This window comes from Lissotriton helveticus, chromosome 5_1 (genome assembly GCF_964261635.1).
Source record: "Lissotriton helveticus chromosome 5_1, aLisHel1.1, whole genome shotgun sequence".
In the NCBI taxonomy this organism is placed as follows: domain Eukaryota; kingdom Metazoa; phylum Chordata; class Amphibia; order Caudata; family Salamandridae; genus Lissotriton; species Lissotriton helveticus.
In genome coordinates this window covers 709,856,106-709,869,271 of record NC_136065.1, presented here as the reverse complement: position 1 = coordinate 709,869,271, position 13,166 = coordinate 709,856,106, and the positions used below count along the sequence as shown (strand labels likewise).

Sequence of the window (13,166 nt, the reverse complement as noted above, 5' to 3'; positions counted from 1 at the left end):
GACCCGGATATAATACTCATCCCGGTCAACAAAAGGAAATCTGTAACTTTAAAACTTATAGAAAATGGACTGACACCTAGAGGTGGCACAGTCATATTCGTAATAGAGGCACACAAATATCGGCAGACAGAGGTATTCTATTCATGGATAAACTTTCCAGCAGCTAATGCTGTAACAAAGGTCTTCCACTATTACAAAACAGAGGAACCTCCTGATGAGTACATTCCTTTCGAGGAGGTGGAAGTACCACTCAAATTCCAAGAGCACCTGCTCTTGTTTAATGGCGCCCTAAAACATAATAATCACATCACCAGGCTCGGTACACTAGGTAGACCAGGATCAACGTGGCCGGTCCTAGCCAGATACACACCACATCCAGACATTGAAGAAATGCTTGCAGCAGAGCTTTTTATACAGCTAAAACAACTAATCAAAATACATAGACAATTAGTCCAATATGTAATGCGGACTTCAACAGTCCAACCAGCAATTAAAATTCCACAGCTGACCCCTCATCAGGGTAACACAAATAAAATTACACCACAGAACATACAGTCCTGTCTAGGTAAAGTACCCGCAAAACGGGAACAAATACCTTTCTGGCTAGCACAAAAAATCACTCAAATAGAGGCGGTGTTTCCGGATACCACCCCTGTTGAGAAACACAGGATTCTGACTATCTGTCTTCCAATGGGAATCGCACCACACGTGGAGGACTGTGACACTTGGGGTACAGTCTTTGCTTCCATATACACAAAAACACATGGTGTACCATCCATGTCAGTAATACCAGATGTGCTAAAACAAATTCAAGATGAATACGGTCCAGAACCCGCTTTAACTCTTGGTATGAAATTACTGAAAGACTTCAAGCAGGTCTCGGCTATATTATTAGCCAACATAAAGGGAGAAGCAGCAAACGTGGCGATCCGCCAGAGGTTAAAAGAGACAGATATAGCAGACCAACCAACTGAAATTGCCAGAATCATAGAAAAATCCTATGAAGAACTAGGAAGAGATAGTTTGGGTGGAATACCAGTGAAACCCCAACTAGTTGAAAGTCCTGAAAAGGTATTTATAAAAATAATTTAAACACTCAAAAAAAGAGCTGGGATGGAAATAAACAATCCAATCCTAAAGAAAAAAGATTCCAGTCCAGAGGAAGGTCTCCTTGGCGAAGAGAAAGATCTCCCGACCAAGGACGCAAGTCTCCCCAACGGGAGCCCTCTGTGAAAAAAATACAACCTTAGAAATAGGGATAATATAAAGAAACCTGATAGATATCAAGATATTGATACACGTCCCTCTCAATCTTTTCAGACTTCCTCGCAGAAATCGGAAAGAAGAGGACGATCAGAACAAAGGAAAGAGCACGTCAAGTCCAAAGACAAAGAACCTGCTCATCTGAATAAAAAATTAAAATTTCCAAAAAAGAAGGTAGCCAGTATTAAAGTAATCAATAATGCCGAGAATACTGAGGACACAGCTGAAAAACGGAGAATGGGCTCAGACAATGCTAGACAGTGCAGCAGAAGTGAGCATAGCTCGCAAAGTCCTTATGAATCATCTGGAGACAGTGGACACGAATGAATATATTCAAGTGGAAACTGCAGACACCAGAGTTAGCAAACCTCACAAAATATATGAAATAACATTACGTATAGAGGGGGATAAGACTAGAAAAATAAGGGGTTTATTTTGGGATAATCTCTCCAAGGGCTATGACATCCTTCTAGCTGAAAAAGACTGGCCACCCGAGTTTGTCAGGGACTGCCCTCATGGCGAAGATATAATTATGCCGGCCTTTTCAAATCATATTCCAATTCATAAAAAATATACACTTGCAAGAAAGTGGGCAGTAGCTCTAGCTCCTGCTTTATATAAAAATCATGTAGGATGGGATGAGGACTCTCCTCCTCACAAAATCCAGTTAAAATCACAACCTACTGCACAGAGGCAGTACCCAATTAAGCAAGAAGCTAAAAAACAGGTAAAAGAGATCCTAGATCAACTTGAATACCAGGGGGTGATTGAAACTTGCACCTCACAAATGAACAATCCTTTGTTTCCTGTCTCCAAACCAGACAACTCATATCGTCTAGTTTTGGATTACAGACACCTTAACTCATGTTGCAAAACTTTTGCAGTGCAAAACTCGCATAGTGCTGCACTAATGAATAACATAGTGCGCAAAAAATACAAAACAACATTAGACATCTCTAATGGATTCTTTTGTCAAAATATAGCACCAGAGAGCAGATATTTGACTGCGTTCTCGGTAAATGGCTCGCAAAAAAGTTTCTGCCGTTTACCCCAGGGGCACAAGAACAGCCCAGGATTATTCTCAACGAGAGTAACAGAATTACTACAAACATATGATGACGAGGCATTATCATATGTCGACGACATTTACCTAACAGATGATGACTTGGATACTCACTTGAAGAGAGTGAACACCATAATACTTGGGTTCGCAGCAGAGGGTTACAAATTCAACTTTAAAAAATCAAGAATTGCCCATCTAACAGTCCTGTTTTTAGGATATGAATTATCAAGTGAAGGCAAAAGCCTGGCTGACAATTTCCTAGAGAAATGTGCTGTACTCCAAGCTCCTAGAACACTAAAAAACTTACAATCAATTCTAGGCTTCCTAAATTTCGGAAGAACATACATTGCAAATTACGCAGAAAGGGTCAAACCCCTTTATGATCTAATAAAACCAGATTTTAAAAGAATCAATTGGACTCAAAAACACACAGAAATTTTGAGATCTTTACAAACAGACATGTTAATTAAAACAAAATTAGAAACACGTGATAACACACGCAATCTTGTGATTCGAGTCATCCCAGGAAGATGCGGATTCACATACCTGACCTCTAATGAGGGAGAAAAGGTACCAATTGCATACAAATCACACTTGTACACAGAAGCTGAAAAGAAATTCAGTATTAAAGAAAACATTGTTCATGCAGTTCAAACGGCTATAGCAAGAGAAAAAGACAATGCTGATGGTAGACGTATCACAGTCAGAACAGCGGAGTCAGCCTTTGAGGCATTAACAACCCCATGTAATTTACCAACAACAGCGTTGAATCCAGAATGGATACAATGGGTGAATTCAATTACAATGGACAGAGTAAAATACTACTTTGATCCAGAATTAAAGGAATTAAAATATCTATAATATGAAATGACATACCCTCTGCCAATCGACATTCGGCCCTTACGACAGTACGCCTGTGTAATCTATACAGACGGCCATGCTCAACCACCAGGGTGGGGAGAACAAGCATATAACCCCACATGTGAAATCAGAAAAGAAGTGTGGCACGGAGGGAAACTGAGACCTCTGCTAGTAAAAACACACTCAGTAGAAACAAATTCAGAAGAACATACTGAAATAATAGCATTGAAAATGGCGCTAGATAATGCAGATCGCGAATTCCCGACACTTATAGTGTCCGATTCATATTACTGCGTCAAATCATATAACAACAATTTGCAGAAATGGATTCAAAACGGTTACAAAGATGACACAGGTGCAACAATAAAGCAAAAAGTGCTTTGGAAACAAATAGTTCTTTTGCAGAAAGAACTACCAAAAACTCACGTGATACACTCGCTGAGTCATCAGCGTGATGGCGTTCACGTTGCAGGGAATTCATTGGCTGAGACAGCCACAACGGTAGCAACTGAATCGGCTTCCGTAGTTAGAAAAAAGCGTACAGTAAAATACATTGACGGTGAAACAGTGCTGGCGGTGAAAACGTCATCAAAAGGCGACTGCTCAGCACTACCGATCAACTATCCACTCAATTATACATACATAATCGATGCAAACTCCGTTCCTTTTGCTCGAATCCCTGGAGTGGGGGACAGAGTGATTCCAAACACGGACAGGAGAGGATTGTTAATAGCAGACGCACATATGGGTGAGGGTCTAAGACACCTCAAACTAAAAGATTCCCTGGAAGAATTACAATCAGTGTACTGGTGGCCAGGTATGAGCCTGCATCATCACATCTTTGTAAAGAACTGCCCAGACTGCAATAGAGATCGCAGTGGCGAGAGAAACGGTATATTACCATGGCGTTTCACTCCAGAATGGATCAACAATAAAAATTAATGCGTCCAATTAACATATAAAGACTATTTTCCACTTGTGATGTAGACCCCAGCACTCGGCTGACGTCTGGACTGTTATAAAAAGATTTGCGAGTCTATAATGGCATATACGCTAGAAGCATGCTACGTTTGGCTAAATGTTTTTTCCTCTTGCCCTAAAGCGTGTGGAAAAACATGGCCAAATGAGCATAGCATAGCGGGACTCTTCTCACTTCCTACCTGAGGGAACGGGATGGTGTAAAGAAAAAACCAAAGGCATAAAGTAATCTATAACAGCGAAGGTATTAGGTTCAGGAGCTGGGTGGGTCAAACATCTAATAAGTGTCCAACGTAGTCTAAACAACCTGCCAAGAAATTCTCTGAGGGGATTCAGTCCGTACGAATTATTGTTTGAAACTAAAATGATGGTCTTAGATCTTGAAAGTCAGACTTCAGTTGTTAAAGAAAAAAGCTTTGATATCAAAGATCGTTTGGCTATTTTGCAGGACTTAAACGAAACAAGGAAAGACCTGAGCAACATAAAGTTGAAACAACAGCCAACGACCACTGAAGAAAAACCACCTGTCCCAGCAAGACCTGTCTGGATTCCAAAAGTCGGGGATCTAGTCAGAGAAAAGATCGTGGTAAAGAAGGAATTTGGGCCTTCTTACAGAAAAGCAGTTCCTGTCTTATCTATCAACGGGACAAGATCAGTAGTACTACCCTTGCTGGTAAAAAGGAGAACAGAGTTGTATCAATCGACCTGATAAAACCACAATCATGTGGCCGATAACAAACAGTAGGCCAAGTGGACTCCCGATAAGTAGTAGAACACCAAGATTTGCTACAAACACAGAGGTTCAATCTAAGAGGCTACTCACATTTGAAATGCCAACAGAACAACAACAAGGACTATGCAACAATGCTATGGAACTTAAACCTCTAAAAACCCAAATAAAAACATTTAGCAGAGACACACCAATCTACAATGAAGTAACAAATGACTATGCTGCTGTAACAAAACACGCTAATAAAGCAAACAGTAATCCTGAAGCAATAGGAACAATAGACAGAACGGCATCTGGTTACTTCATCAACTTCAATGATTCATCTGAAGATCTGAGTGAATCAAAGGAACAAACATCAACAAAAACCTTTAAAGATAAAGCTAAGGAACTTTTTCAACATCTGAAAGAAACCTATCTGATTTCTCCATGGATTGAATTCTGGGTGGCCTTAGGTGCACTTATCCTCATACTTTGGCTCATCATGGTACTATGTTTGGGACATTTCATTGAGGGAAAATATGCTACAATGGACACAGCATGCCAGAAAATCAACTTGGTCCTCAAACCACACGCGTCTTCACACGTCGAGAAAAGAGAACTTTCTTCAGTCAACTTCACAGCCAATCCTATACCCGGTGAGGTAGCATGGGACAATACTGATTATGAAATCTATGGTCCGGTTGAAATCCTGAAGTATCCACATCAAATCAAGATCTCATTGAGTGACTTTGTAAAACCAAGCTCAGTTGCAGATGATTGGGACGTTGAAAGCATTAATAATATGATGTCTGACCTAGTGATGTCTGCTAAATTTACAAAACATGATTATTTGCAGGGTTCGTCTAATTATGATAAAATGTTCTGCTATAATCACTATAGTAATCATTATCTGCATAAATCTGCACAACCTAGAAATGTCTTAAATTATAATCAATGGGAACACTGTGCAACCCCTCCAAAAGGTAGCTCAAGAACTTTTTATGACAAATATTCATATTTTTCAGGGTTCAACACAAGTAATGCAGAAATATTTTATTTCAAATTATCGAATAAGACAGGTACAAAGACCATGCTTACAAATACTAAATTGATATATTCAGACTCATTTTCTGAGCAAATTAGTACATTTGGTTTTGATTACTGGGAAAAAAATGTTGAAGTAAAAAGTGTTTGGGGTACAAAGGAATGGCAAGTACAAGGTATAGAATCATTGTTTAGAGCCTGCATGATCCCAGAACAAATTATATTTTTGAATGACACTGTCCAACAAACTACCTGTCTTGGCCTAGCCAAAATCAAAGACTTAAACAAACCGTCTATTCCAAAGCCAACAATGAACGGTAATATATCTATAGATGAGGAGATAGACGTAAACCATATATTAAGCCAAAACAGAACACATCCTGATTGGAAACAGTGGTTGATCTGGCCAACAGATACTAATAACTGTCAAAACAGATTCCTGAACAAAATCCAGGGGTTCACATTGACCAGGCCAGACCCTAGATATTCCCAAAGACAACATCCAGGGATAGTAACCACCTACAGCGTGGGCAAGCTCTGCCTTCAATGGCTACAAACATCCACACTGGCAGAAATTAAGCAACACCTAACTTTACTTACTGATGGTGCTGACTTGCGTGATTTCATTATGGGACCGCGCAAACAGCGTCAAAAACGCTTCATAGCAGCCTCTATATATGCAGCTTATAACGAAGCCTGGAAAATAACTCAAATTGAAACGTCAGAGAGAATACGGGAAATTGACCGTATTAATTTGGAAAAATCACTTTCTGTAGTGGACAATGGGTTAATGACTCTGTCCTCCAGAATATACTCTTTGGACAGCATTGTGTCTTCAGCAATCGACATAATATCGCAAGACTTACTGTTGTTACAACACGGTCAGTCCCAATTGCGTTCTATTGTACAGCTTGGCTGGACGTTACAAAATCTGCGTTCAGGCTATGTGCCTTGGCGTTTAATCAACACGACGTCACTATTCAATATCTTTAACCTTACTGATAAATAAATCAGTATGGCACAGAAGGGTGCTGATTATACAATCCTGAGCATTGAGAAACTCGAGAGATTACCATTGACAATGTCAGAACGACCTATCAGTGAATGGATAATACATGGGATAATTAATATTCCAATATCTACTTTCAGGTTTCAATACTGCCAAAAATATATACAGGCTGGCATGTACGAAAAATTGGGTAAAGGGTACATTAAGTCAACATGGAACTTGCCCTATTCACATGCATGTGTCAGTAATAAAGGCCGGGAAGTGTTTCTTAGTGGCAATAATTGTGCGATGTCACTAAGCGGTACACTTCTGTGTAATGGTATTAGTTTACACGGAGCCTGTGAAGGGTCCTCAAATAACCTTTCATGTCACCAGCTAGGCACACCTGCGACACAAATAGAACCATTCTTTAGGAGACTATCGAACGGGAGTTACATTATAATTGTAGACCGCAGATGTTGTAGTTTGGTGCCCGGAATACCTTATCTTATAACTACGACTGCGAAGGTCATGTGCTGTGAACGAGTATTTTTCCCCAGCGCAATGCCAGACAGGGAGGCAAGGTTATGGCTGAATTTGAAAATTGCTTCCATTCGAATTGATACTTTAAGCAGAATGAAAACAGTGCTCCTTCAGACGCCGACCAGGCTCACGTCATCAAAAGAAACGTATGATCTCCAAGTTGCAAGGACAACGGCAGAGATTCATTCATTGTTATCAACTAATTCCCCCATACATTTCGCGGAAATCCTGAACGAAATCTTAAATATTTCTGATACCAGTGGAGTCTCAAATGTATTTAAGACAGTGTTTTCGGTGGCTTTAACACCAATTAAAGCCATTCTGGGTATTTTTCCGGACTTCGTCCATTCCATCTTTGGTGGACTTCCTCTCCTTTTGGGACTAGTGGCAGGAATCCTATTTTTGATCCTGTTATTCCGCTATGGCAAACCGTGTCACAGACAAAACACCTGCGACAAGGGAAGAAACAATCCTAGCCATTGGATACCGGGACCGGATATCTAAAATCCTTGGACTGTCCCGGCTTAGAGACCTGAACATGACTTGGTTTCTTTCATTTAGATCAATGTGGCAAAGCTGTGTTTTACCTGTATTAAGGTGCTTGCTATGCGGAGAAGAATGCGTGTTGGACACCTGTCTGACGCTGCAATCGGATGCGCCAATGGATGCAGAAACTTTGTTGGGTCCGGTCACGGCTCATGCATTGTGCTGTCCCCAGCGGCTACCAATCCTGATGACGGCATTCGTGGAGACTTCACCACTACGATTGAGGGGTAGTGAGGTTCAAGATGAAAGCAGCATCGATCAGGTACGACCTTCTGTCAGCTATGCTGATCAAAACATCAATGGAGGCAATCATGCTCATGAATGCATGGTAACATCTTTTTCCGAGTTAGTGGAACTCTCACAGGAAGCTGTTGACAGCTTTTTCGACAGTCTAAATAATATGATGTTCTCACCAGAGCAGAAATAATGACTTTTGAGCAAGCGAGCACACGGCGTTCCCATCACCCTGAATTTGGCCTTCAACTTTAATGATAAAGTAACATGAACAATTTTTCTCTCCAGCATGGACAGCAGATTTTTTTCACAATCCCCAAAATATTTTTTTGCAATTTTTCGGGACACTTATCTTCTGCTTAAAGTAGAAACTATTCTTAGAGAACTGAATTTCTATTTTAGGAACTTTAGAGACATTAGCTGCCCTCTGACATGTTCATGGATATTTTATTTTGTGATGAAATGGTCTCACATTTTTTTTTCTTCTGTATTAAGAGCCATTTCATGTGTTATTTTTCACATTTTATTAATAATGATGTATGAATATGCGTGATTAATTTAGCATTTCTCTACTGCTTGAGTGCATATGGTGCATATGATTCTTTTTTCTCGTATATTACATAATTTCGAGATGCATATAAATGTATTTTGGGGGTGGTACGGTATACACATACACTACTGTATATTTACTATGCCTAGATCTTGTAAATATGGACATAGCCTGCGTGGAGTGGGTGTAATGTATTCCTATAGGTTCTGTATCGATCCCCCTATTCCTGACCCTGTTCTGATTAATAATTAACTATCAGCCATCCCACGGTGCAAAAACCGTTATCTGATTAAGCCACACCACGGCACAGAAACGTGTTATCTGATTAGGTCATAACGCATGCCATCTAATTAGACAAGCGCTATTCCTCCAGCCCCTGATAAGGCATACGGAGTTCTCAAAACAAATCAAACCTATGACAACCTGGGAAAATCCCTACGGCCATTGTTTTGATTTCACAGAGAACTTCAGTAAAGAACGTGCTAACGACCAGTTCGTATGACATCCTTATTGACGTATCTATGTCCATCCTTACGTCAATCTCGGCACCTTACAGGTATAAACATTACCGACATTGCCTTAAGCAAACACACGCGGTGGTGACGAGATCGGAGCAGCGAGACTTGCCGAAGAGGCCAGCACAGAGCGGACCCCGCTGGCGCTGCCCCGCCTTCCTGACGCGCTGAGAACGAGACGCTGCTTTTCTCCTGCCGAGAAATCCAGCTCCGGCGCTTCCAAGCAGCCCTCGCAGGCAGCTGGAATATCAAGACCAGAGACGAGAGATACCAGCCCTCAACCATTCTAGATCTCAGGTACAGAACTGAATAACCCCTTGCAGAGAATTCTTGAGTCAGTCACTTGGCAAAACAAACTTAACTTAAACTGCTACTTATCTACTCCCGCCCACGTATTAGGCTTAGGTCAGGTACATTGGGGTAGGCGTGGTTAGAAGCACCAGTTGAGTACGATTAGTAAAATGTATATATGTATGTATCTATTTTATCAATTTTAATTATCATATGGCTTAGAAACCATATCAATGCTTTTACAGTATTATTTTATACTTCTGCTTTTATTGTATGCACTTTACTTAACCATAAGTATTGCAATAATATCGATTCATTTCTCTTGTACGAGAAAAGAGACTGATCAATAAATAACATCTTTTATTGAACACACCCGTCTCTTCCTTTTCTCTACAATCTGGTGAAACTAAGAATGCACTGAACTGACTGAGTAAAATAAGTTGTCTTTTGTTTTCACACGACTCTAGAGATACACTCTTGATTAGGGGAGAGCAAAGTTGTCATGTTCTATGGTTGTCAGAAACTAAATCCCTTCTTGTCTATCCAGGGAGGTTAAACTCCTCCTTGCCTATTCGAGAACGTTTCTAGTGAACTCTGAGCTAGCTGGCAAACCCAAAACTTTAAGTCTAATATCGTCAGTAGAAGACCTAGTTAACCTCCGTCCTAGGTCTATACTATTGAAGGTATTATTCCAATGCGCAGAGCCTATTGGGATAATAGGAACTACACTACAGCACCTTCCTCTCATAGATTTAAGATGAACCGTCTTTTGGGTTCATGTATCAACGCAGGTAGAAGTGTTGGCAGCTTTGTTAACCACCACTACACTTCCGCAGGAACTGGCAAGGATGGGCTATCACAATAATGATAACTTTGTTATACATTATTTGCTATTGCGGATTTGCTGTTTTGTAGTAGTTCAGAAGGTTAAAAGGTGGAATCAGACGTGCTAGGACTCAAACTGATGGCCTGCAGGTTAAATGTGGACATCAGCAGTGAAAGCGTATCCTACAAAGAGATCTTAAAATTGTTATGGTCTGATCAATAAGATGATAACTTAATGTAGCTTATTGAGACGTCATCACAGTCAAACCACATACACTATATCTTTTTTTAATGTCATTGGGGGTTCCATTGGTGATTGATGCCACCTCTATTGCCCCTTATTCGGTATAATGTCAAATGGTGCTTGATATGCATATATAGTTTACAAGGCTTGTGCATTCCTTTTGGTTTTTTTTTTACAAATCATATAGAATCTTGTTTCGGATATTTTGGATGATATTAATTGTTATGTTATCCTTGTTAAAGTGATCACAGGCTCTTCTGCCTGTTTTTGCCACCATGGCGTTATAAATTGAGTCCTTCATAATGACCAGTACATGAATAATAACATTTTAATGCAGCTATTACCACAAAAGTCTAAATAAAATGTTTTACATCACACTGTTTATCAACCTCATTAGAATAAAAGGCAGAGTCAATAAATGGCCTGCTGATTGTACCAGTTGTCTGCAGGGAGCTTGAGCATCATGATGTCAATCCACCACCTTTTGAGGTTTGGATGACCCACTGTGCAGTTCCCACAACCATCCAGTCATTTTGATTTTGTCCAAATAATTCAATCTGTAAGCCCCAGCTAGCACACCTGAAAGTTACCCCTTGGCTGCCATTTTTCACCACCTCACTGTTCACCAACACATTCCAAGTGGTAGAAGTGTGAGCACCTAGGCCGAGAACACAAAAACGAAACCAACTCCATCTTGCTCGTGTCACGTGAACATATTACTAAACCACTGATCCATGCTTGAGCTTCAATGACTTTTAATTAACGGTATTTTGCAGAGCTCAGTTCCGGATGCGTGGGAAGACTGGGGAATGAGATATAATGTTCTAGCTCTGGCATTTTCAAGTATTCTCAAGATCGGCTGTGCAGTGAGAAGAATGCACAGATTAACAAATGTTATCAATGTACAAGAAATTAAATATTACACGTCTAATGAATGCACAACAGTTTTTCAAACCTGAGAACTGAACTGTGAGTAAGTTTACATTGCTGGTTGAGGGTACAACTACCTGTGCTTAGAGATTTTTGTCATCTATTTTGCTGGAACTTCATGAGCTCCAATGTCATTCGGCTGAATAAAATCTCACTCTCAAAGAATGATTCGCTTATGAATTTTATCTAAGGTTTGGCATTGCCAGAAATACATATTACTTTGTTAGTTTATATAAATGTATTAGCATATGTCAAAACATCAAGTAACAAGTAATAAGTGCCTCTTTCATTTGAAATGTGTCCACTAGTAACTGAGAGGTGGATGGCAGCTGCAAACTTTACTTTTAACTGTAACATTTGGTAAAAATGAAAGCTATATTAGAAAAAATAAATTATTGAATAAGTCAGGAATGTTGTATTGTCTGACATTCAATGAAACGTGTTCGGTGGAAGAACTTCTTTAAGAGAAGAAGACTTGAGAGAGCATCGATAGTGTGAAGTTCTTTCCATTTGCTTTGAAAAACGATATATTAGCTCTGTAACACAAGTATTTAATAAACATATTTTACTTATAAATACAAAATGTCTATTATTCACATACACAAAGACACAAACGTGCTTACACATAAATACAGTTAGCATATTTTCAATGTATAATATATAACCTAATTGCAGCTAATGAAGGTCCTTCAAGACTGGAAGTCAGAAAAGCTTCAAACAACAACATTAAGTGAAACAAAAAGTTCCAGTCCGAAGCTGACCGCACAAGAAATAAGGGACCTCAGGTTTGTCTTCAACTTGGCTGATACGGATGGCAATGGGTAAGTCTATTATACCTTCCTATTTATGCCTTCAGTTAAGCTTTGTTAAGTCCTCAGAGGTTTGTCAGAGGAGTAATAGAGTCATCAGCTCATGGTGATGTCTGCCGCCCCCCAAAACAAATATACCAAGTTGCAGGCCACTAAGAAAGGTCGATAAGGTGTTTTTAAATCAACAGCATTCCTCGTGGCACAGAACAGTATACCAGCAAAACAGCAAGAACTGTTCTCTGAACTTTAAAACGAAACATTCTAGAAACGCAAATCTTTGTCTTTTCTGAGTCTGATGATACAGTGATGTCGTGTTTGATATTGTATCTGTGGATCCTCCTGCTTTTACGGAGTAATACAAGAAATGAATGACGTTTTAATTACTTGTGTGAAATTCGTGAAATGCACATATTATTTCGCAAAGTGAAATGTGTTACATTTCTCATTAAGCATTGTTATAAGCCTGCGCACACTGATTTGTGAAGAAAACGTCTCGACATATTCTGCTCAAGCCAGTCTCCTGCTGGTATCTTATAAGACATTTTTTGTGCGAGGGCCATGCTCAATAAAAAACAGTTTCTGGAGATACCAGCAAATCACAATTTGCAATGTAGATGCAATTTTACAATAAGTTATTGGAGTGTTCTGAAATTTCATGGAAAAATATGCAAGTTCCCATGTGCCTATTGTGCTATAGGTTAACCATTTCCCTCTGTTCACAGAGAATTGAAAAGCAGGCCATGTTTCTGGTGCAGGACATATATATTTTACGT

The 13,166-nt window shown here is 39.7% G+C and overlaps 1 protein-coding gene across 1 annotated transcript in view; it reads left to right on the top strand.

The window, feature by feature from the left end:
• Positions 1-13,166, top strand: part of LOC144753355 (uncharacterized) — a 219,737-nt gene that overhangs the window by 78,921 nt on the left and 127,650 nt on the right. Inside the window, exon 2 of the mRNA XM_078641077.1 lies at positions 12,260-12,405. Within this exon, the coding sequence (XP_078497203.1) occupies positions 12,260-12,405 (146 nt within the window). The remainder of the gene's footprint in view (positions 1-12,259; positions 12,406-13,166) is intronic.